The sequence below is a fragment of the Malania oleifera genome, chromosome 11 (assembly GCF_029873635.1).
Source record: "Malania oleifera isolate guangnan ecotype guangnan chromosome 11, ASM2987363v1, whole genome shotgun sequence".
NCBI lineage: Eukaryota > Viridiplantae > Streptophyta > Magnoliopsida > Santalales > Ximeniaceae > Malania > Malania oleifera.
In genome coordinates, this window is record NC_080427.1 from 25,307,300 (window position 1) to 25,333,495 (window position 26,196).

Consider the following 26,196-nt stretch of genomic DNA (forward strand, 5'->3'; position numbering starts at 1 on the left):
AAGTCACCGAAATCACAATTTTGCCCTTACCATTTGAGCAAGTCGGGTTGGGCTTTAGTTGTTTATTACAAATTATGTATCATCTTCTAATATTGGCGTACCCTTATAACTTCATAAATTTTTTTTAAAAAATTATTAATGAGAAGAAATAAAATCACAAGTTACATTTTATAATTAATTAGAATTTATTATGTGTAAAAAATTAAATAACTCTTAACAACTAACAGATGTTATACCATTTATAATTGTTAAAATAAATAATAAAACTTTAAATATTAATAAATATTAAAATCCTGCATTGACTCATAAAAAATTGTTATATTATTTTTCTCCAATTTTATTTAAAATAACAAAAAATGAGAGTAATATCTCCTAGGAATAGTTTGGTTGGGCCCATGTGACAAATCTCCATGCAGAAATTCAGAAGACGTGCTTGTGGGTCCACTCCACCATTTTTCCAGACCTTTACATTTAGGCGCCGGCCGAAAAAGTTAAAAACCAAAAGAACAAAACCGCTAGTTCTCGCACAGGCAGCCGTAGTTCTGTTAGGGCGAGAAATTTTCCTTCGAAACAAACAGGGTAAAAGAACAGAAGAGTAAGAGTAAGAGGCGGAGAAGCCGAGACGGGACTCGAGAGTCTTCTCGTCAGTCCTCACGCCTGCTGTTGAATGAATGGTAGCATTAAATACATCAATTTTCAGTTGAGTTCGAGTTGTTCCATTTTGTTTTCTTCATTTAAAGCCACTCTCTGGCTCCTATTCTCTCTATCTCTCTCTCTCTCTCTCTCTCTCTCTCTCTCTCTCTCCAGAATCCCCAGAAAAAGAAATGAAGAAGATATTCCCTTCACAAGAGTAAAATGCCGGAAAATTCTGGTTCTGCCAGCTCTCAGGCCTCATTTTCCTGGAAAATTTGTTAGTTCAGGGCATTTTCTGGGGAAAAGGGGAAGTGAGTCTTTCTCAAAGATGGGAAATGGATTTATGTGCATGACAAAGAAGGAAGTCAAAGAGAATGAATCGAGGAGCAAGCGAATGGGGCGGTCGCAGCGTAGATTGCTGGCGGATGACGAGTACCTGCACCGGCAGGCTTTGTCCATGGCACTTCACCAGCACCAGTTGTCTCAGAGGTTCGAGGGATCGATGTCCCGGCGAATTGGGTCGACGAGTTCTCGACGCCATGCCCAGTCCGAACGTTTCTCCAGCGGGAAACAGGTGGGGTCTTGAAATTTAAGTTAATGCGTGAGTTCTTTACTTTTTCTTCACTTTCGCTTTTTGTGCGCATGTCTTTTTTAAACAATGGTATGATTGTGCTGGATTATTTGCTTGGATGGTTGATATTATTCTTGGATGATTGGATCTGTGAAGAAAAGTGGGTTCTGCCAATTAAGATCTGCGAGGTGTCTTGTAGAGTGGAAACAGCACTTATTTAAATTTTTTTTTTTTTTTTTTTTTTTTTATGGGAAAGTAAGATTATTCTATGGCGGGGATCGAGAGTAATATGTTTATGCAATTGTGATGAATGATGATGATCTGCGATGCTGAAACAGTGTGACGGCCTTTTTGGTTACTGGGAAACTACAGGAAAAGAAGAAAATTCTTGGAATTTTGTTTTGAGAGAAGTGGGGAACAGGGAGATGAAATTTTGGGATCTTGCGGCTGCCAGCCTTGCAATTTCAGATTGTGTAAACTTTAAACTGCTATATTGTTTGTGCATTTCACTGCTCCTGCATTGCCTCCAGAATTTGAGTTGAGAAGTCTACTGAGTGATCTGATTAGTTGGCCTATATCTGTAAGGGTGGGCTGTGACATAAATTGATAAGAACTAAGAAGTGTTGGAAAATAATGTAGGTTAATTTGTATACTAATACTAATAATAATAATAAGGTTAAAAGACCATTACTTCCTTGAAGTTTGGCCAAAAAATGCGGACTTCCCATGAGATTTCAAAATATTCATAGGCCTCTGGGGTGGTTTGACATAGCATGGACCTCCTTCGAGATTTCAAGAATTCGATGGACCTTTGTTAAGGTTTAACAAAAAGACATGGACCTCCTCCAATAGATGGCAAAAACACAAGCCCCTGCGAGGTATAAGACCCAATTATTAAATGTCGAGAAACCTGAGGGGAGGCTTGTATCTTTTTTAACAAACCTCAAGTGAGGTTTGTGGAATTTTTGAAATTGTACTGTAGCTTTGTGTCATACCCAAGAGAGGTTTGTGTCTTTTTATCTTAATAATAAACAAATAATAAATGAATTATTTAATTGATTGATTAATGAATTTATACAAACAAATCGAAGGAAAAGGTTGCGGTTAGCATTTGAGTCATGGAACAAGCTGCTATCCTAAAGACAGATTTGCCTCCCTTTGTGTGGGTGATCATGGTGACATACCCTCCAAGATGAAACCTAGGTTTGTAGTAGGTCTCCTGTTACCAACAACATAGTGGGACAAATGAGCAGCATAGTATATTTGCTTAATTATGAACAGAAGTAGAATATTTGCAAAGACGAGGTAGAAGGAAGGACAAAAGCATTACATTTTTTTTGTGTCAAGTGTTTTTGTGTCAGTAGTAGTGCCTTATTTAAAATAAAATGTTGCCCATTTGCAAAAATTTGTCCATAGAAAAAAGGAGAGAGGTTTAAAATCTTTGAAAATTAAAATGAATAAAATATTATAAATATAGAAAATGATACTAATGAGCACAATGGGTGCAAGTGTCTTTTGATATGAACCTACACTCCATAATGGACAAAACTTTGATTTAAGTTGCTTTCTTCAAATTTCAACATGTGCCCACACAGGCACATGTGCACGAACACTCACAACATACTCACTCACAACATAGTCTTGTTCATGAGTTAGTGCTATTTAAACCGTGCACTCTACTCTTGATTCTCATGAGAGCCTTTAGGGAATGTTCCAATCACATAGTCACCACTAACTCTTTATAGAGTGAATCCTCCAATGGCATGTATCACCATATCTCATGGTAAAATCTGCTGACTCATTTAGGTGTAACCCTTCCTAAACAGCCCCACTTTCTTTGTTGGACCAGCATATTCCTTCTATCACAGAGGATGAGAGGGCGTGGGAGGGTGATTCGTCAGGTATGTTCACTTCTAAATCTGTTCTCTCTCACCTTTTGAAATTCCCCACCCGTAACCTTTTTCATTGGAACCACTTTCTTTGGAGGGCTAGGAAGATTCAAGCTTTTGCCGGGACTGTGATTCTGGAATGCATTAACACACATGATTTGCTTCAGAGGAGAAGATCCTATGAGGCTTTCAATTCTCACATGTGCATTATGTGTTGTGAAAGAAACGAAACAAATGTCCATCTCTTCATGTAGGGTGGCATCACAGCTTTGGAATGCCTTTTTTCATTGGTGGGGGAAGGGTGGGTGGCTTTGGGGAAGGTGGGAGAGTTGCTATTGGTTTATTTCAAGGGTTTTGGAAATAATTGAAATTGTAGAGCTCTTTGGAGTGCAGCTGTTTTTGCCATCCTTTGGACCTTGTGGGTTTAGAGGAATGATGGGATTTTTTAAGGTCAATCAACCTGCTCATGGATTTTATGGGATAAAGCATCTTTCCTCACTTCCTTACGGATGCACTCCCTTTTGGATTATTTTGGGGACTATCGCTGTCTGACCTCATAAGAGACTGGAGGGCTTTGCTTTTGTAATACTTGTTTTTTTCCTGGTTTTCTTTGCCATATTATAGATTTTTTTATTTTCTAGTTTTCTTTTTTGTTTTTCAATGTGCCAACCCACTGCAAACAGACTATAGACATATATCATGGGCGAGTTATCTAGATGTAAACCAAACCAAACATTGACAGCAGATAATTGAGCAAAAATCGTGAAAAGCAGAAACTGTCTAACACCTGAAAAGCAGAAACTGTCTAACACCTTATTCATTTAAAATTTGGGAAAGAAAGTGAGAAGTTTGAAGACTTTTCTAGCAAGAAATGCATAATGAACCCTGGACCTCTGTGCTGAAATGTTTCAAGTCGTAAGTATTTCAAGACTATTTGAGGTGTCTTGCTTCTTTTTGGAACAATATTTAAAATGCTTATGAAGCAATCATAATTTAGTTTTTTGAATATGGATCCCTTTCTGTCAGAACAGTGTCATGGAATCTTTTTCTTATTGGAAAACCTATTTATCATCATAAATGTATTTTATATGTGAATTTTGTTTGGTGGAACAGGTTATTGTGCATTTAACATGTAACTTTTTTTTTTTTCCTGCTGGACAACATTGGGAACACAATGCCACCTATTTTCAAACACCTAAGCTAACTGTGCTTTGAATTGTTCCCTTGCATATCAAATTTTGGGACAGCACTCCAGATTCCTCATCTCTTTTGCTAGTTTTGCTGCTTTTCTTTCTATTAATGATTTGAATAAAAAGAGAGCATGTCAAACTGATGATCTTTGTAACAATTATGAAACTTCTCTTAAAATATTTATGGTCATGGCCTTTATATGAAGATTGGATCCTTGTGCTTTCCCTCACTAAGGATATGGATATGCTGTGCATGAGCTTGCATTTCATTGTAGTGCTATTATCCTCCACAGATACCCGATTTTCTAGAGAATATCAAATCCAAGAAATTTGTTCTGATACATGGAGAAGGGTTTGGAGCATGGTGTTGGTACAAAACTATTGCTCTACTGGAGGAAGCAGGATTGCTTCCTGTTGCCTTAGATCTCCTGGCATCTGGAATTGATTGCACTGATATGAACAGTGTTGGTACATTGGCAGACTATTCAAAACCATTGACTGACTATCTGACAAATCTTCCTGATGACGAAAAGGTGAGTATATACCCATGAAATTTCTATGGTTTTTATTCATCTTCTATGCACTCTACATGCCATTATTCTCCTAATTATATTCATGGGATTCTTGTATAGGTTATTTTGGTTGGACACAGCAGTAGTGGCGCATGCATTTCTTATGCTTTAGAGCATTTTCCCCAGAAGATCTCAAAAGCAGTATATTTATGTGCTACCATGGTATCTGATGGGCAGAAGCCTTTTGATGTGTTTGCTGAAGAGGTACTTAATCATTGCTTTTCACCTATTTAAGAAAAGAAAATTCATTCTTGAGAATGGTCGATGTGATGAAACAATATGAAGTGTCAGAGACTCGAGACCATGTCCAACTACTTCTGATTTCACATATTTATTACGGCAGTCTGATTTCATAAAAATGCCTGCCTATAACTGTGCAAAACTCAGCTAAATTTTGTAAGCCATGAAATACAATTCTTTGTTTTGTTGTTGGACGAGGGCGCAGGGTAAAAAACAAATCACTATGTTAAACACTGTGACAAATACATCATGGGATGGGACAGCCAACATCCGAACATCATTTGCAGCCAAATGCATAAATGGGGGAGGAATAGCTGCATTCTAGAATCCAGGGTGGCCCAGAGTAGCAAGGGCATTAGGAACCCTGTTGCTTCTCTTGATGCTTCTGAAATTTGAACATGATTAAACAGATTCAAAAGACCCTTAGTATCACCCCAGATGGCACAGAGAGACCAAATCCACAAAGGAGCTCGAATTTATTGAGAAGACAGTCAATAACCAACTTGGAGTGACCTTGTACCGAATGTTAGGAAAAGAAAACCTCTATTCTTGCTGCCAATAACCTTGCTTGTAAAGTTTTACACTCAGCAACTGGAGTGGTTGACTATCCTACCTGTCCTGCACCTGCACAAATGGATCTTCCCCAACCGTCCCTAATAACAAATTCTGTATTGGCTGACTCCTTGTGTATCTCTGACCAACGCATTGATGTTTAGCTTGATAAAACACTTCTCTAGCATTTTCAAATTCCAAGTTCAAACTAATAAAATCAAGGCTCTATTATCATTATTCATATTTCCTGCAACACGACTATTCAATACAAAACATTATATTAACTCAGACAGTTATGTAGATTAAAATATGAAGCCTGATTTGTCAAGCCAATACACAATGTGAACAACGTTTATATTAAGAACAGGAACACTTCATATAGCACCTTTTTTATGCAACTATAGAGAGAGTGATTTTCGAGCATTAAGCTTCTTCTAAGCTACCATGAAATAATTTATTCAGAAAGCAATCTTATTCTATAATCACCTGATGAAAGTTTCAATAACCAACTTCCACCCCAAACTTATTTTAGGTTCAAGATTACTTTCCAACTCCACGAATGCGATTTTCCAGCCAAATTGTTGAAGACTAGTCTAGGAATGATTTTGTACCATGAAATTTCATAAAAGATATCCCAAAAAGTCACTTACTTGCATCCAAATATTTTAATTAGAAGGGCAATGTGGAACTCGTAATTTCCATATCCAATCCTGAGTAGAAAACTTTTCATATGCTAACTACGACAATAGGGCAAAATTTTTTGTTTTTTGTTTTAAGTTTATTCAGATACTTGACAGTCAATAGTGTCCTAGAAATTAAATGTGGAGGGAGGTCTGTTGAATATTTGAAACCCCTGTGGAGGTGTGCATATCTTTACAAAACCTCCAGAGAGGTCACTGTTTTTTGGCCCCCCCAAAAAAATTAATTTCTAGCACGACATTAAGAACAGATTAATTAAACAAGGAGCCATATTTATGAGAATCACCAGCTCAAACCATGCTGCCAATTTAACCTAAAAATAGCAATTGTTAATCCCCAACAAGAAGTGTCCTTGCTATCCACAATAGGAATAGGATCATATCTAATAGTATCAGCAATGCCCATAAACACGACAGCATTAAGTCTGTCAATGTTCCATTGGCTATCATTAGAATAAAATCATTAGCTCCTAAATTTCAAGGGTTTCCATCTGGGATGGAAAATGGATAGAAGAAGATAGTTTGGTATAAGTTCCAATCAAAGATCGACTTACCATTGCCAACAATCCATCATATTTCCTCTAAAATAATATTTCTATTAACAAGAACACCTTTCCACACAATCTTTTGACCTAGGTTCTAAATCAACAAAATAAAATAAAATAATATCCTATACTCCTAGAATTAGATCTGATAATTTTAACCCAAATACAACAACAACAACAAGAAGTACTACTACTACTACAATAAGTCTTAAGTCCCACTAGGTGGGGTCGGCTACATGAATCCTTTTCTGTCAATTCATCCGATTGAGAGCGTTTTCCTCTATTAGATTAAGGGCTATTAAATCCTTCCTCACTACCTCTTTCCAAGTTATTTTAGAGCTACCCTTACCCCTTTTCATGCCAGAAACAATAACTAAGTTACTCCTCCTCATAGGTGTTCTACTAGGTTTGCGTTTCAAATGCCCAAATTATCTAAGCCACCCCTCCCTTATCTAGTTTTCAATTGGTTCTATGCCTAAATTATTGCGTATATGTTTGTTTATTACTTTATCTTTTAATGTTAAACCTCTCATCCACCTTAACATTCGGTTTTCAGCAGCTTTTACTTTTTTTACATGTTGTTTCTTAGTTGCCCAACATTATAAACCATAAAGCATAGCTGGCCTTATAGTTGTATAGTAAAACCTTCTAGTGAATTTTAAGGGTATTCTACAATCACACAACACACCTGACACACTTCTCCATTTTATCCAACTTTTTTTAATTCTTTGTACTCTTATCTATTGCAAACCCAAATACTACTCTTATCTGTTAAAATTCTACAACCAAGTTAAAATGAGCAAACTTATGAAATCCAAGACCATCCATATGGAAAATCTTATGCCAAACAATCATATGAAAAGGTTTATAATCAGTGTTATAGGTCCAAAAGAAATCCTTACAAATTTTGTCCAAATGGATTAGTAGTAGGCTTGGCCAATATAAAAATGGCATAGCAGAAACAGGAATTTTTGCCAAGTTAGCTCTAATAAATTAGCTTTGTTAGCCCTGCAAAGCATATTAGACTTCCAACTAGTCAATTTGTTTTGCACCTTCGGAAGATATCCTCAAAATTTGCCTAATTGCCTTGTTAATTCAAGAGGTAACCACCAAGATACTTACGAATCCATATTAACCATCCTCATGTTATTAGTTATTAGTTATTACTAATGACCTTCCTAGCATTCTTGTTGACATTGACAAAATAGAAGAATAACCTTTGTTAACGGCCTTTGCAAAAATAAGACAATCATTGGAAAACATATGAATGTTTTAAAGCTTATTCTAGAAGTTTGGATGCCTAGAACTGATTTCCTCTTTTTTTAGATTCCATGATCAAGGTTCTCAATAAAGCCTTACCACATAAAATAAACAAATAAGGATACAAGACCTTTGGAAGGGTGGATGTCACCTTTAGGAATTCAATTAATGAAGAAAAAATAAGAATAGCAGAAACACACTTGATCTAGTCAATCCAATGAGAACAAAATGTCTCGTCCTTATTTATGACTCAATCTAAAATCAGATGGAGGCACCAAGCCTAAGAAGAAATAGTTGAGCAATGCAAAAATCATCACTTAAATTCAAGTAATAGGGCAATTAAGAAAGAGTATTTGTTTAACCACTAGATACATACATATACTCATAATGCAACCAAAAAGGTTTTACTTTCACTAATATGCTCTTTGCGACTTTACTTTATATGAAACATTTATATTGAGCTTTACTTCATATAAACATTTTTCAAACATCCTGGATAAAACACTTTCACCAACAAAACACAAGCTGTGTATTCTTGCCAGCCTTTAGTCCATGCCAAAAAGCAAGTGGGGCTTTCCTTCTGGCCAATTGGCCTGAAATTTCTGTGGAAGTAGGGTAAGCAACCATGAGATCAGTAGGAATTCCTAATCCCCGTTAGTCATATGATGATTTCCTTTATGGATGCATAATCATATTGTCATGAACATATTCCTCATTCCAGGCAATATCTTTATCTAGAGTTACTGTCACAATCTAAATAGTACACAATTCAACATCATTTCAACATAGTGGTAACATCTCAAACAAGCATCAATTTCCAACTTGGCTGACCACTACTTAAAGTAGAAATGCCCTCCAGAGGTTACGGTTGGCTCAAGTGGACAGGTTGCAAGGCTTCTTGGTAATAGGAGATCTTGGGTTTGATTTTGTACAAAGGCAAACCCTTGATTTATCAGGAGGAAGCTGTGGGGGCTGGTAATGTCCTCCCCCGTTTGGTGTTGCTTGGGGGGGGGGGGGGGGGGTACAAAGGGCTCGTTGAGGTTGGAGTTAAAAAATGATCATTATCCATTACATGTAAATTTCTTAACTACTACAGAAATATGCAGCTATAAAAATCTAGGAGAACATATTTGTTACCATATCTACCCAAAATCCTTAGATGAATAAACAGAAATTAAGGACACCTACATTGGTTATTAGCTACTTCAATTTATTTTGATTATTCCTATGAAGTTTGTATATTTTTTCCTGAATTTGCTTTATCTTTATATATTTTTTTTAATATATAAATTTTCTGCCCCAAAATCTTCTGGTATTTAACATGGAATTTCTTAATTTCCTTTCATCTAAGCCCTTCTTACGACTAATAAATTAAATAAAATTTCCAATATCAATTAACATAAACTTAATTAATCTACAACGTGACTGCAGAAACTCATTCAACACAAAAGCAAATGCAACAACCATGCAGTTTATAAAATTACTTAGCATGACTTAAGGGGTACGACCATCGCCCAAATACCTAAGGGTTTGTTTAGTATCATTTATGTTTTATGTTTTCATTTTTGTAATAGATTATGAAAACGTGTTTGTTTACGTTTCTGGTTTTTTATTCCTATTGTTGATGTTTAGCTATTTTAGAGAAAAGAAAAACCAGCTGGTAGTTGTTTTGGCAACCTGGCAGATACTTTAATATCCAGGATTAACTTTTGTGGGTTATAGCCTTTGTTTTGGAGCACTTAAAATAAGTGCTTATAGCACTTATCACAAATAAGCACTTCTATAAAAAAAAAATGTTGTTTGGCTTGTACTATAACAAGTACTTATTGCAAAAAGTGCTTTTCCAAAATCACTTTTTTGATAACTTTTTAAAGTGAATTTTGAGAAGCAACCAAAGATAACTTTTTGGCCACTTATAAGTGGTACCATTCGTAGATGGGGTCAATTTTGTAAAACTAAGAAATTTTAGTGGCTATTTTGTAATTTAAAAAAAAAATATTAGAAGATAATCATATATTATTTTATTATGTATTATAGCATATTAATTATTGATGAAACATAATTCAATTCTGTGATGAAGAAGAAAAACCATCTATTAATTTATAAAATACCAATTTAATTAATATTTATGAAAATACTAATTTAATTAATAATATTATTTTTACATAAATTAATATGATAATCATATGTTATGAAAATATACTAAGAACAAGTTTATTGTTAATTAAAAAATATTATTATATTATTCTCACTTAATAAAAATATTTGAAATATTGATTAAAAATAGCAATTAGCATAATTATTAATCAAATTATTAATTAAAATATTATTTTTAAAATTTAAATATATTAAAAATAGTCATATATTATTTTATTATGTATTAAACCATATTAATTATTAATGAAATATAATTCAATTTTGGAATGAATAAAAAGATTCATGTATAAATATAAATTAACATTAAATAAATTATAAAATTTTATCATAAGATGTGATAATCATATGTTATGAACATTAATAATAAGATTATTGTTAATTAAAAAATAATTTTATATTATTTTAATTAATAGCCAATATTTAAATTTTAATTAGAAAAATTAATATAATTATCAATTAAAATTTTAATTTTAAATATTAATATTTATTTAAAATATATTAAAAGTAATTATATATTAATTTACTATGTATTATGACATATTAGTTATTAATGAAATATAATTCAATTCTAGAATGAAGATAAGCAATCTCTTAATTTAAAATTAAATTAACATTAAATAAATTAAAAAATTTAATTTAATTAATATTATTTTTATGATAAACTAATGTCATAGTCATATGTTAGAAATATAAATTAATAACAAGATTATTGTTAATTAAAAGTAATAATCTTATATTATTTTATTTAATAAAAAATATTTAAATTTTACTTAAAATAATTATTAATGAAATAGTTAATTAGAAAATATTACTATATTTAAATTTGAAATTTATTTTAAAATAATCACATAACACCCTATAATAAAAGTAGGTATCCAAATACAATTATCCTAGGTCAAGGGAATAAACCTTCAGTGTAGAGGGGAGAGGACTACAAAGTTAGCATAAGAAACTAGGATTAGATTTGTAGCTTGGGATGTAGGGATACTTACAAGCGAAAGTATGGAAATAATGTCTAGAAGGAAAATTAACTTAATTTGCCTTTTAGAGATGAAATGGGTAGGGGAGAAAGCTAGAAAATTGAAAAATCAGGATTTAAACTTTATTACACTATAAAACAGAAACATAAAAATGGGGTAGGAGTTTTTGAAGACAAAGAACTAAAAGATAATGTAGTAAATGTTAAAAGAATTGGGAATAAGATCGTTAAAATTAGAATAGCTCTAGGCTTGGAGATAGTAAATGTCATTAGTTAGTGTGCTCCCCAATTAGGCTTAGCAGAAAATTTTAAAAGACAATTTTGGGAAGATATAGATAGTATTTTACAAGGAATACTAGTGTTTGAAAAAGACATTCATAGTAGCTGATTTAAATGGACACATTGGAAAGGATAATATAGGCTATGAGAGGATACATAGATGCCATCTATATGGAGATAAAAATGAAGTCGGTGATACAATCTTATATTTTTCCATGTCTTATGATTTGGTTATATTGAGTGCTTACTTTATAAAAAGAGAAGAACACTTAATAACTTTCAAGAGTGGGCTTAATAAAAGTCAAATAGATTTTTTTTTTTAACTAAGAAGGGGGGGATCATCTATCTTGTAAGCATTGTAAAGTTATCCCAGGTGAAAGATCGTATTAGATATAAATACTAAAAAATGGAAGAGAAAGACTAATATAAATCAACGCAAGAGGACTAGGTGGTGCAGCTTGAAGGGAGATAACATAGTAAAATTCAAAGATAAAATGATGAAAGAGTGTGATTGGACAATAGGTGTTAAGGTTGATGCAAATACTATTTGGAATAAAATGGTAAACTCTATTGTAAAGATAGCAAAAGCGATTTTAGATGAATCCAAAGGTAGATACTCGGGTAGTAAAGAAGGTGGTGGGATCAAGAAGTCCAGAAAACCCTTAAGATAAAAAGAAATTGGTATAATATTGGCAAAATTGTAGAAATATATAAAATCTAAAAAAATATAAACAGGCGAGAAAAAATGCAAAAAAAAGAGTGCTAGTGTAGCTAAACATAGAACTTATGATACTTGATATACTAGACTAGATATAAAAGAAGGAGAAAATGACATTTATAAACTTGCTAGAGCTAGGGAATAAAAATGTAAAGATTTAGGTGATGTAAAATATGTAAAGGAGGAGAATGATAATTTCTTAACTAAGGAAGAAGACATAAAAGAGAGGTGGTGAAGATACTTTGATAAGTTGTTTAATAAAAACCAAAATAAAAGATTGAACTTGGAAGTGACAAATGAGGAGAAGACTAAAAATACGAGATCTATATGCAAAGTTAGAGTCCTTGAAGTTAAGATGAGATCAAAAAAGATAAAAAGTGGGAAATCTATAGGAGAATTGAAGTTTGGAAATGTTTAGGGGTTAAAGGAAATATTTGGTTAACTAATATATTCTACATTATTATAAAAACCAAGAAAATGTCAGAGGAATGGAGGGAAAGTACGTTAATGTATTTATATAAAAACAAAGGTAATATTCAAAACTATAATAACTATCGTGAAATTAAGATTATGAGCCATATGGTAAAGAGTAATTGAACATAGAATAAGACTAGAAATAAGGATTTTAGAAAATCAATTTGATTTTATACCTGGGAGATCAACAACATAAGCTATTGTCTTTTACCAAGCTTAATGGAAAAGTTTAAAGACAAAAAAAGGGACTTGCATATGGTTTTTATTGACCTAGAGAAAGCATATGATAGAGTACAAAAAGGAAATTTTTTGCTGGGTCTTAGAAAAGAAGGGTGTATGCAATTGATATACTAAGGTCATTAAGGATATGTATGATATTGTAGTAACTAGCATTAGGACTGTAGGTCGGGAATCTATAGATTTTCCAATCACAATAAGTATACATCAAGGTTCTACATGGCCCCCAATTGGAAGCACTTAAAAAAAAGTGCTTATGGCACTCATCACTTAAAATAAGCACTATTACAAAGAAGAGGCATTTGACTTGCATTACAACAAACGCTTATTACAAAAAGTGCTTTTCCATAACCACTTTTTTTAGAACTATTTAATTGAATTTTAAGAAACAATTGAGTCCTTATCTTCTTAGTTTCGTGATTGATGAACTTACTAGGAATATTCAAAATGAGATCTATTGATGCATGTTTGAAGATTATATTGTGTTGATTGATGATAGTAGAAGTGAAGTGGAATCTAAGCTAGGACTTTGGAGAATCATAACCACATTAGAGTTTGAAGATTTTAGGATAATTAGGAATAAGACAGAATATGTGAAATGTAATTTCAATAATATAAGTAGTAGTGGGGAGAAGATTAAACTTGATAATCAAGAAATTAATAGCACTAATAGATTTAGATATCTTGGATCTAGTATGCAGGTGGAAGGGGAAATTGAAGAAGACGTAGTACGTAGAATTAAAACAGGTTGGGTAAAATGGAGGAGTACGTTAGGTGTGTTGTGTGATTGTAGATTACCCTTAAAATTAAAAGGAAAGTTTTATATGACGGCTATAAGGCTAACTATGTTTTATGGTTTTGAATGTTGGGCAGCTAAGAAACAACGTATTCAAAAAGTAAAAGTTTCTGAAATGCAAATGTTAAGGTGGATGAGTCATGGTTTTAAATTACGGTAGCGGGTAGCATGACGTAATGGTAACAAGTGTAACAAGAAGTGGGAGTAGCGGATGTTACATAACGGGAAGTGGGTGTAACGGCCGTGAATTTTTTTGAAGCACGCACAACCTTGTGCATATTAGCGTACTTGCATGTTTTGAGCATTTAACCCTTCTTAGAAAGAGTTTTAGTGTATTTTGGATCCTTTAGTTCAAGTAACTAAGTTATTTGGTAAGGGCAACAAGTTTTCATTTGTTTTAAACCACCATTGATAGAAAAATTACGTGTGTGTGCGTATTTATACTTCTCATTGTTCTTATCTGTGATAAATTTTTATGTGTGCTAAATTAATTAATAAAACCAAAGACATTATACACTCCATTAATCTATTAGACACATAATACATACGAATAATACAAATATAAAATAGTTAGAAAATAAAGAAGGTTGAAGTTGAAAATATAGAACATAAATATCACATTACTAATATTATCAAAATAAAATATTTTCCTAACAAGTTAGTATTTTCAAATTATTAATTAATGCAATGCATCTCTTGTGAGTATTTAAAGAAATAGTAAATTTTGTATCATTGTCATCGTCATTATAATCTTTTCCCCCTCTCGCCACATAGTATATTGAGAATGATTTATGAAATAGATGGAAAAAGTGAGAAGGAAAAAGTAAAAAGTAAAATAATTTTTTTGGTGTAATGAACCTGTAGCAGTTACGTAACGGCCATAGCGGCCTTTATGTAACGGTCACGGTCTGTTAAGGCCGCTATAGCTGTGATTTTTCTTCCCACCGATTTCGTGGTATGTAACGGTATCAGTAACCCAAAAAATCGTTACATAACGTTGTTACGTAACTGTCGTAGCCATTATTTAAAGCCATGGGATGAGTACTATAACATAAAAGGTGAAATAAGAAACGAGCATATACGCAATGTTTTAGGCATAGCATTGGTCAAAGACAAGACAAAGGAGGGGCATCTTAAATGGTTTGGGCATTGGAAATGTAGGCCTAGTAGAGCATAATGAGGAGGAGTGACTTAATTATTGTTTCTGTTATGAAAAGGAGTAGGGGTTGACCTAAAATAATTTGAAATGAGGTAGTGAGGAAGTATTTAATAGCCCTTAATCTAATAGAGGAAAATGCTCTCGATCGGTAAATTGATAGAAAATGATTCATGTGGCCAACCCCACCTAGTGGGACTTAAGGCTTCTTTTTGTTGTTGTTGTTCTATCCAAATACCTATTATTTTAAACACAATCAAACACCATTTATAACTTTCAACACTCAGTTTAACACTTATTATAAGCACTTATTAAGGATAGTTTGGAACCACTTATGTAGAAGTACTTTTTAGAAAAATGCTGAATTTAATAAGTGCTGAACTAGAAAAGTTTGAAAGGTATAAGTAGTGTTTGGTTGTATTTAAAATAAGTGATATTTGGACACTTACTTTTATTATAGGGTACTACAAGATTATTTTTAAACATATTTTAATTACAGATTTTAATATTTTTTATTTAAAATTTTAATTAATAATTATTTTAATTATTTATAATTAAAATTTGAATATTTTCTATTAAAAATAATTTAATATTATTATTTTTAATTAATAATATTCTTGTTATTTATAAATTGTTACTATCATATTAAATTGTGATAAAAATAATATTATTAATTAAATTTAAAATTTAATTTATTTGATGTTAATTTTAAATTAATAAATATATCTTGTTCAATCCAAAATTGAATTATAATAACTAATATGTATTTTCAAATATATTTTAAATAAAAAATATTAATATTTTTATAATTAAAATTTTAAATGATAATTATATTATTTTTCCAATTAAAATTTAAATATTTTATATTAACTAAAATTATATAATATTATTTACTAATTAACTATAATCTCATTATTAATGATATTTATAACATATGATTATCATGTTAATTTATGAATTTTGAGAAGGCTTAGGATGAACATAGTTGGAATCTGGCTAAGAATTAAGATGTTTGCTATAATAGGCTTTAGGGAGTGGGGATGGACGTGAATTAGGGAGTGCTTGTCTAATGCATTTTTTTTCCTTTCACTATTAATAGAGGACCTAAGTTGTGGTTTAGGGCTTCAAGAGGTGTTAGGCAGGGGTATCCACTATTTCTATGCTTATTTGTTCTTGTTGTCGATGTCTGAGTAGATTGGTAGATGGAATTGTGGAAAGATGGTTTGTGAGATGAGTTGAGGTGGGGAGTGAGGGGGCTTGTGGTGTCTTGTCTTATGATACTATTTTCTTTCACCTTCACCGATGTTCCTGCTTTTCACTATAGCTTCCTGATTAGGCCAGCTTGCAGGTTATAATAGAGATTTTTATTTTTTTTCTTTAGCAAGTTTATGGTTTAAAAAAATTATTGTGGAAGAGCGCGGTCGCTGGTATTAATGCTAGTTCTAATTGATCTTTAGAGTTTGCTTCTTTAGCTGCATGTGATATCCTAGAGTGGTCTTTGACTTATTCAAGGTTTCCTTTGGATGTTAATACTAGATTTTAGGTTTTTGGGATCCAATGGTGGAGTAGATGGCTTAGCATCTCAATGGGTGAAGGGTGTTTTATTTCCTTTATGAGGTACTATCACCCTCACTTAAGTTTATCTTTCTAGTATCTTCCCTTTTTTTTATCTTTTCTTTTCTTCTTCTTCTTCTTCTTCTTTCTTTTTTTGGTAATTCATGTAGGGTAGCTAGTATAATTGAGAAAATTATGAGACTTTGTTTAGTCTAGGGTTGGGGAGAAGAGTGATCATTTGGTTACTTGGGACACTGTTTGCACGTCTAAGGTGGAAGTGCGTTTGGATCTTGCCAAGTTGGAGGCTAGAAACACTGCTTTCAGGATGTTTCCTTTAAGAGGATAATTTGCTTTGGCACAAAGTTATTGAGTAAATTTGGTGTGCAGGTAAGTGGGTGGGATGCGAACTTGGGAATAAGATGTTTTTTAGTCTTTGGAGGTGTATTCCACAAATTTATTCTGTCTTATCCCTTATACCAAATTTCTTGTAATGGTTCTTGAATTTTCTTTTCGGAAGACATTTGGTTGGGTGATTCAGCATTTTTCCATGTCTTTTCTTTGTTTGTATCATCACCCTCGGTGCATAATGATGTCATTTCTTCCTTTTTGATCTCGAATGGGTATGGTATCTTGTGAGATTTCCATTTTGGCAAGTCTTAGTGATACAGAAATGGAGGATCTCTGTTCTTTGTTATTGTTCTTGGAGAGCTCCCTCGCTTCTAGTAGGAGGGACATATGATCATGGGTTTTAGATATCTTGTGGGTTTATTCTTGTAAATAATTTTTGGAGCATTTGATTCGATCTAACATGTTCTTTCTGCTTCATTGTAGTAACTGGAAAGCTGATGGTTGTTCTTAATAGAGTTAATTTAATTACAAGCCCTTCAAAGGCTTTATATCTGGATGTGTTTACTTTATGTTTTGACAGTTAGAATCCACTTCTCATTTTCTTTTGCATTGTTCTTTCACTCAGAGGGCTTGGATAGGTTTTTGGTTTTTTGGGACTTTGGAGAGAACTGGGTTTGTCCACAATCGGTGGAGGATTTGTTGCCTGTTTCCTACACAGGTTTTGGTTATAGTAGAAATGGATCAGCATTGGGGCATGTGGAATTTTTGCGTGGGGTGTTTGGTTGGAATAGAATGCACTTATCTTTATGGGGAAGAATATGACATGTTCTTTGCTCTATGATAAGATTTGATTATATGGCTTGGTCTTTCGCAGCTGGTTGTTTTAAATGGGTGTGTTTTTCAGATCTAAAATGAGATGGGAGGCATTGTCATTTCTATATAGTATTTCCTTTTATTGTTTTCTTTTCTTTGTGGGTGAATTTTTATTCACCTTTTTGTACATTCTTTCTTCTCTAGTGAAAACTTTTCTTTTTGTATCCAAAAATTTCCAAATGATTTAATTTTGCATTCAACTTGTTGAACTTACTACTAAATAGCAATATCATTCTTAAGCATCAAAATTGGCTGACAATTGTTGGTGCTTGCCCACTTTACAATAGCATGACTGGGACATTTTAAGTTGCTTATTTTTGCTCCTTTAAGTTGCAAAAAAGCCACAAAAATCTCCAAATCCAGCTCTCCCCCTGCAGTCGCTGCCACAGCCTCACTTCAACTGTCTCAGCGTGACTTAAGTTACCTCAGCACTAGTTCAAATATTGAAATTCCATTTTGTAGCTTGGAGGATTTTTTTTTTTTTTTTTTTCAAAAGTAATTTTCATGGTTTTATTCATGAGTTAGTTTACTAGGTTAACATCTGTTGGTCAATTTTGATAATTAAGGATTGCATTACCGTTTGTTTGTGAAATAGAAAATTAAAACATTGGGGATTGAATTGCATTCAAGCAAAATTTCAATGACCAAGTGTACAATTTGCCCAGAACGAATTCCTAACAAAGCATCTTACCCAACAACATTGTAGTACTTCTAATAGGCCAAAGCACATATATCGTCAAGCCTGAAACCTACTTGTTTCTTGTTAGAGTAAGTGTGCAACACCCCCATTTTAGTTGAGCAAGTAATAGGTTCTTTGTTTTTATTTAACATTATCTTTCCATGTGTGCATTTGTTAGCTATGGTATCTAGACTTGGGACTGAAATCACAACACTTTCCTCATATTCTTCCTCTCTTCAGAGGATAAAACCCGTAAAATGCCAATCAATCAACCCTGTTTGCCTAAATGCCTCGAGGACAGTAGTAAACATTCTGCCTAGCCTAGGTGGATTCTGGTTTTGAAGTTCTTTTCCCCTTGAATTTGGATAAATTTTGTTTAAATATTTTTGCTGCTTAGGTTTCTGTGACCTGCATATTCTTACACGAGCAGTCTGTTTTGCAGCTTGGGTGTGCCGAACTTTTTATGCAAGAATCCAAGCTTTTGATCTATGGGAATGGTAAAGATAAGTTTCCTACAGGGTTTATGTTCGAGAAAGAACAAATGAAGGTGCTATATTTCAACCAATCTCCTACAAAGGTATTTGACAACTGAGTCTTATTTTCTGCTAGTCCTCTGTGCTTCTATCATCTATCATGTCTCAAAAAATTCATGCAGTGCAATCTTCACATTCTAATTGGGAAGTTTATTCGAGTTGAAATTATAATTAGAATTTAGGTACATACTAAGTAACTAGAATACAGGGTAGTGGGGAGAGTAAGAGGAGGAAGAGCATGAAAGTGGCAATTATTTTGAGACCAACTTGTGGTCTATGGCATCTCCAAGTCACCTACACATATTTGTAAATAATTAGTTATCATCTCTATATTGTTTATATTTAGTGTGAATATATATTGAGATGTTTTTTTTTTTTTAAATCAGCAAAAAGAAAATATAATATGGTTTAAATGTCTATGATCATAGAAAACTTGAATATTAGCATTACTGGAAGTCATTGATAACAAGGTGAGTGATGGTGATTTGAAGGGTTGGTTTCTTACATTGTCTTCCTGCGACTTAGTAATGCCCAATATATGTTGTTGTGAGGATTCTAAGATGATATGAAGTTGAATAGGGAGTCATGCCTCTCTTGATTCCAGATCTTGTGTGCAAATGAACTGGACAAAGAATGTTGAAGCTGAAAGCAGTACTTACTGTAGCTGCATTTGGATAGCAAGCATCGAAGTTGTGATGGGCAACTAAGGGGCCGTTTGGTATCAGTGTCAAAAATTAGAGAAACAAAAATCAGAAGCAAAAACTAAAAACTATAAACCGGCAACCTATTTGGTTAACATTTATAAAACAACAACAACAACAACAACACCAAGCCTTAAGTCCCATTAGGTGGGGCCGGCTATATGAATCCTTTTCCACCAATTTAGTTAACATTTATAAAACTAATATAAATTAAAAACTTAATTAAAAAATGCTCATTTTCATCTTTAAATCAAATAATATTATAAAAATATGATTAAAATAATAAAATTATAAATAATACATATTAAAAAAATTACTGTAATAAAAATAAAATTTATTATAATTATTTTACTTAATTGTTTTACTTTCAAATTTTACTTTACTATAAAATTTTATTGGACATGACAATTGAAAAATAGTGAAAGTATTTTGTAATTAGCTTTATTATTATTTTTTGAAATTTATGTGTATTTTTATTCTAATTATATTTAAATTCATATGACCATTTAATTTTGATTTTAACTTTATAGCATATAAAATGAAGAATTTAATTCAAAAATAATATTTTTGTCTATTAAAATTTTTTGCAACAGGTTGCGAAAACAACTGAAAACCATAAAATCTGATTTTCAGCTTTTTGGCAAACAGCTGAAAACAGGCAACAAAATTAGAAAACTAACAACATAAACAAATGTGTTTTTATAATCTATTTCTTCATTTTGGAGAAACAGAAACAGAAAACAGAAAATAAAAATGATACCAAACAGACCCTAAGTTTATAGGTTCAGAAATCAATTATCTATTTTCAAAATTAGACATCTTATTCCAGCAGAATAGGATGTCTTATTTTGGAATCACTAAGCCACTGCATAACATGGTAAGGTTTGTCTTTTCTACTTTGGCAGCACGTATTCTGGGTTAAACTCACATAGCCTCATCTTCTCGCTGACTGCACTAAAATTTCTTGGAACATCCGCTAATTAGTATATGTTGTTTTAGTATGAAGTCTTCAAACTCTACTGCCAGTCACTAACAATGCCCGTCAACTTGACCATTTTGCTGAACTTATTCAAACATATCGTTCTCATTAACAAAAAATTTCAATTTCCCAATACTTCATGCATGGTTTCACATTGCCTCATTGGGCGTGTACTAGGGAATCGTGGTCATAGAAGGATGGAGTAAGCTTCAACCTTGCAAGGCACTTTTTATGGGCAAAACTAAGCCAAAGTGAACAGTACCTCATTGGAGATGGGCTGAGACCATTACATTTGGTACCGGAGCCACCTTGAGAATAATGTCATATAGGTGGATCGTACACAAAGGTATGAGCCACTTTGACGAGAGTGTCAAAAACGTGTCATGATCCCACATCTGGCATCTATTAGAGAGATATTGGCCATACAAAGATGGAGTAGGCAAGAGATTTTTTATTACCAAAAACAGACTTTGGCTGTATTCGCATTGGAATGACACTTGAAATTTCAATTTGGTTTAGGAAAGATGATTTGTGCAAGAACCTATCAAGAACTGTGGAAGTGCTTTTGACTGAAGGAATATAGAAAGCTCAAGGTCCTTACCTATTAACCTAACACTTGGAATGATTGATTGCACTATGTCAAACACTGAGGTGTCTCAAGATAAAGACAAACTCAACCCTAGATGACCCAAGATAAAAATGTGATTTTTTTTTTTTGGAAAAAGAGGGCGGCACCTCCTAATTTTATTAGAAAACTCCTCACTTATGGCGGAGGAAAACCGTGGTTACAATTTTGAAACTTTGGGACAACAAAAGCAAATTCCAAGACCCTAAAACTAACTTAACCAACATAAACCAAACACCAGCAACCAAAAAACTAAGAAACTAAACCACTAAAAGTGTAATAACACAAAACATCATGAGCGCAAAGAAGGAAAACCCAACAAGTCCAATCGAATCATTCCCCTGACTTGCTGAGGAAGATCATCTTGGCAATTATATGATCGAGAAATACCAGATAAAAATGAGATTTGACTAATATAAAATGAACATTAATCATTCCAATTTCATGCACCGAACCTCACACACATCAATTTCATTAAACTAGAAAAACAAAGATTTGTCTTAGAATCAATCTCTTGGGTCAACATGATGTATTTTGCATCTCTTGACATGCTTTCCTTACAAGAAAATCGCAAGCCATTGGAGTTGCTAAATCATGGAATATCTGGAGAAGTACTTCATTTCTAATGAAGCTTTTCTGCATAAAATGTAGAAACTCATATCTTATTTTTCATGAGGCAAAGTACACAGGTCATTTCATTTTATAGGGAAATTTTATTGGATATTGGCTTTGTCCATGAACATCAGTTTATTTCCTGTTCTAACATGGTGAATTGTGCGCAGCACATTGAAAGTTCTGATATGCAATTCATACGTGATTTTTTTTTCTTATAACAAAAATTCCATCATACAAAATATGGAGGATGAGACATCCTCCCAAAAAAAAAAAAAAAAAACTGCAATAGCACTGAATTCCATTCCCTTGGAAGATCGGACAACAAGAACACTCCAAAAATCCCAGAAGAGAGTGCTTAGAAAGAAACAAGAAAAATTACTCTTATCCCAAAACAAGAACAGAGTTGTCTGATCCTTGAAAATTCTTGTGTTCCTTTCGAGCCATTGAGTGCAGAAGAGGGCATACACTGCTAAAATACTCCCTCTTCTACTTGCCCAAACTCTGAAATCTTGCCAGCAAAAAGACAACACATTTTGCGTGGCCACTCACGCTTCTCCAAAGTATGAAAAAAAAAAAAAAATCATTCCAAAGGCATCTTGCCACCCAATAGTGAAGGAGGAGTGCACTAGTCTCATTTGACTAACAGCGCAACATTGTTTGTATGGGCTGAAGCCCTTGTAAGGTCTCCTTATCTGAAACAAGTCATTCATATTAGTCCTGTTGAGAGTTTAAAGTCTAGGTGTAATCCTGAATCTTAAAAAAACCTTTACCTGCCAAACAACTTGATTCAATGGAAAAGGCTAGGAATAGGAGGTTTTAGAAGATGAGTAGAAGAAAGACTGAGAAGAGAAGTGCCATGGGGAATCCCGTAGCCAAACACATGCATCTCCCCCTTGTATCAAGAACAAAAGTGTCCAACCCATTCAGAGAAGAAGTAGGTTTACTAAGTTCATCAATCTCTCTTTCAAAGACCTCTAAGAAATGGAAGTCCCATGAAAGATAGTCCCCTGCTGAAGAGAGAAATGCCAAACATAGTGCATTATGAACAATTAATTGCTTGTTAAATGCAGACTGCTTTGGTTCTCATCGTCCATTTATTTTTTTATCTAGTCTTTCAGTGTACTGTGTACCAACATGGTGAATTCTGTAGCCTGTTCAAAGTCCAGACATGCAAGACATGCAATGGTTTCTTGTTAAACACAAGAATCTGTCACTTGTGCGATTAGCCATGTTATGGTAAAATGGAATTCTATGTGATGTTTAAATGAGATTTTTGGTTTAGCATAAAGAATGGAAAATATTTTATGTTTTGTTGTTTCAATAAAAGTTTATCTTGGTCTACATGGATGGAGAAGGGGTGGGGGGGGGGGGGGTTATATATAGTTTTAAAAATTATATTATGGTTTTCTTGGGAACATATAAATGTTGATAACTTGTGATATAATTTTATGGTCTCAATGCTTATAGGTTACATTCATTTTGTGAAATGTGCATACTTGGGAAATAATGTGGGGATTTGATCTTATGAGAGTATTTTTTGTCATCATGAAGAATGACAGTGCAAAATTTTTTAGGAATCTATTACACAGAATAGATATTGAATGATCATATTTCCACATTTCACTGTGTGAAGGCTTATTCTTACCCTGTTTGATGAAAATAACACAAGCTTATGTGTTGTCTTTTGTTTTATGATGACAATGTTTATTTTTAAAGTTAGCAAATCTCTATAGTATGACCTTTCGATTCATAGGAAGACATTTTGCGAGCTAAACACAACCTTAAGGTAGCATTTGGTTTACAATTGAAATTGGAGTTAGAATCAGAATTAGAATTCACTAGAATTGGAAACGAAATGTCATATTTCTCTTTCATGTTTGGTTCGACAAGGAATCGAAATTGAAATTGTATTATATTGTTTGATATATATAAACATAGAATTGAAATGAGTTTAATTTATCATGTAATTATAGTATAAAAAATTTATTTAATTAATTTAATATGAAATAATAACAGTATAAATATGTAATTATTACATACTATTATTTTATCAAGCTACATAATAAATATTTTTTTACAATAGAATCAGTTTTGATAATTATGTATTTGATTATACTTTGCATGATATATTTTATTATTATTATTATTATTATTATTATTATTATTATTATTATGTTTTAACTATATTATTAATATTATATTTTGCTTATATTTTATAAGTATTATTTTTTAATATGCAATTTATTAAATGCGAATAAAAATCTCATATATTATAACACTATAACATAATTTATTTTAAATATAAAATAATAAGACAACCACCATAACATTATATTTTTATTACACTAATATTTTATTCTTTTTTATATATCATATTGTTATTAAAATTTATCATATATTTTTATTAATGATATTAATAATTAATATGTTATATTATTTTAAGGGTATAGTGGTATGCATAATAAATAATAATAACCACAATTATATCATAGTATTATAATTTGATACTATTCTATTACTTTTCATGGGTCATAATATTATTGTATACAATATAAATATTAATAATAATGATTAAAATATTTTATATTAAAAAAAAATTATTATTTTTTAGATTTATGTGAAATATTATATTATATTATATTAATATTATTTTGTATATTTATGTATTATATATCTTATTATATTATATATAATATTACATTATAATATGTGTCTGCGTATATGTATTATACAATAGTATTATATTTATATGTATACTATATTTTTATTAAATTTTACTATTATATATATTTATAGTTTATGATAATAAATAGTTTCTTTTATTTTATTTTTTAAGATTAAAAATACTAATGTAATAAATGAATAATCATATCACAAGTATATCATAATATTTAAAATTTAATATTGTTCTAATTTGTAGGGTACAACATTATTGTATATAGTAAAAAAATATTAGTAATAAATTATTTAATATTTATACTAAAATATATTATAATATTTTAAATATTAATAATGATATCATAATATTAGTGTTATTTTTTTAATTTATGTGATATATACTATATTTTATAGTAATATGAGTTATCATATTCTAATAAATACTATGTTTCTAGGAATCAAAATTTGATTCTAGAGTAAGAATCAATAATCAAATTGTAGGCAAAAGGGGGAATCCCATTCCTGCGTGAAATTGGAATCGAAATGGGATTACTGTTAAAAAAAACGTTAGGAATGGGAATCAACTATTCCAAAACACCACCTAAATATTATTGTATGCCTACACTGCATAAGTTGGTTCCAAACACAAATTTTTTTTGAAACACTAACTCCATAATGTGTGTGTGTGTGTGTGTGTGTGTGTTTTTTTGTCCCTTCACTTTTTCTTTTTTTCTCTAACAATATATTTATCTTGTTATAACTATTTGTAAATGAAGAAGAGTAGATTCAATATATAATGAATACCTTTTAAACGTCCTGTCTCAATTTTAATTTTAGGAATTCATTAATATCACCATCGTTTTCATTCTTTTCATCATACGACATAAGACCCCAACTGTGCCCCTGGTGGTCTTATGTATAATAAAGTGTGACGTGGAATGTGGTTCATTTCAGGACGTTGCTTTGGCTATGGTTTCATGGAGACCATTTCCTCTTGGTCCTATCTTGGAGAAGTTGTCATTGTCCCCTGAAAATTATGGGAGTGGCCGGCGGTTCTTCATTCAGACACTGGACGACCGTGCACTCTCACCAGACGTCCAAGAAAAGCTTGTGAGGGAAAACCCCCCAGAAGGGGTTTTCAAGATCAAAGGCAGTGACCACTGCCCATTTTTCTCAAAGCCACAGTCCCTACACAAAATTCTGCTGGAAATTGCTCAAATTGCATAGCCAATGTCTCGGAGCTCGCCCAATTTAATTTTCAAAGAAGACAGTTAAATATTTACAATTTGGAAGGCAACGTTGTGTGATCCAAGAGGTGGGCAGTTTTATGCTGTATTTGGTTTTTTGTTTTACATTATTTAAATATGCATGTATAGGAAGGATTATCTACTGAGTCTTGGAATGAGGAGTAAGTTCAAGTGAAATATGGTTGGTGAAGAGTTGGCAGATCTAGAGAAGTCGAATGGTTGGTAGAAGGATAAGTTCAGTATCCATATTCTTTTGGGGACGGGGTGAATCAAGTTTGTATTTGTGTTTTCTCTATACGCCCCTTGTGCAATTTGATTTCGAGCAAAAATTTGGGCAACTGAATTTACATTTGATTCACAAGAAGTCAGAGGATAGAGTATAGAAACTTTATTGTTTAATGTTTACAGAATAAAAGATATTTATGTTCATAAAATAAA

General features: G+C 32.3%; 1 protein-coding gene across 2 annotated transcripts; it reads left to right on the top strand.

The window, feature by feature from the left end:
- The first annotated feature begins 493 nt into the window (after positions 1–493).
- Positions 494–26,196, top strand: LOC131168626 (putative methylesterase 12, chloroplastic). Of its 2 annotated transcripts, XM_058128210.1 has the most exons (6): positions 494–674; positions 808–1,207; positions 4,577–4,816; positions 4,916–5,059; positions 18,843–18,977; positions 25,466–26,196. In XM_058128210.1, exons 2-6 carry the CDS (start codon positions 962–964, stop codon positions 25,736–25,738), a joined length of 1,038 nt encoding a protein of 345 aa, XP_057984193.1. In that variant the 5' UTR covers positions 494–674; positions 808–961; the 3' UTR covers positions 25,739–26,196. The 2 variants fall into 2 exon arrangements, with proteins under 2 accessions (XP_057984193.1, XP_057984192.1); XM_058128209.1 differs by having other exon boundaries at positions 494–1,207.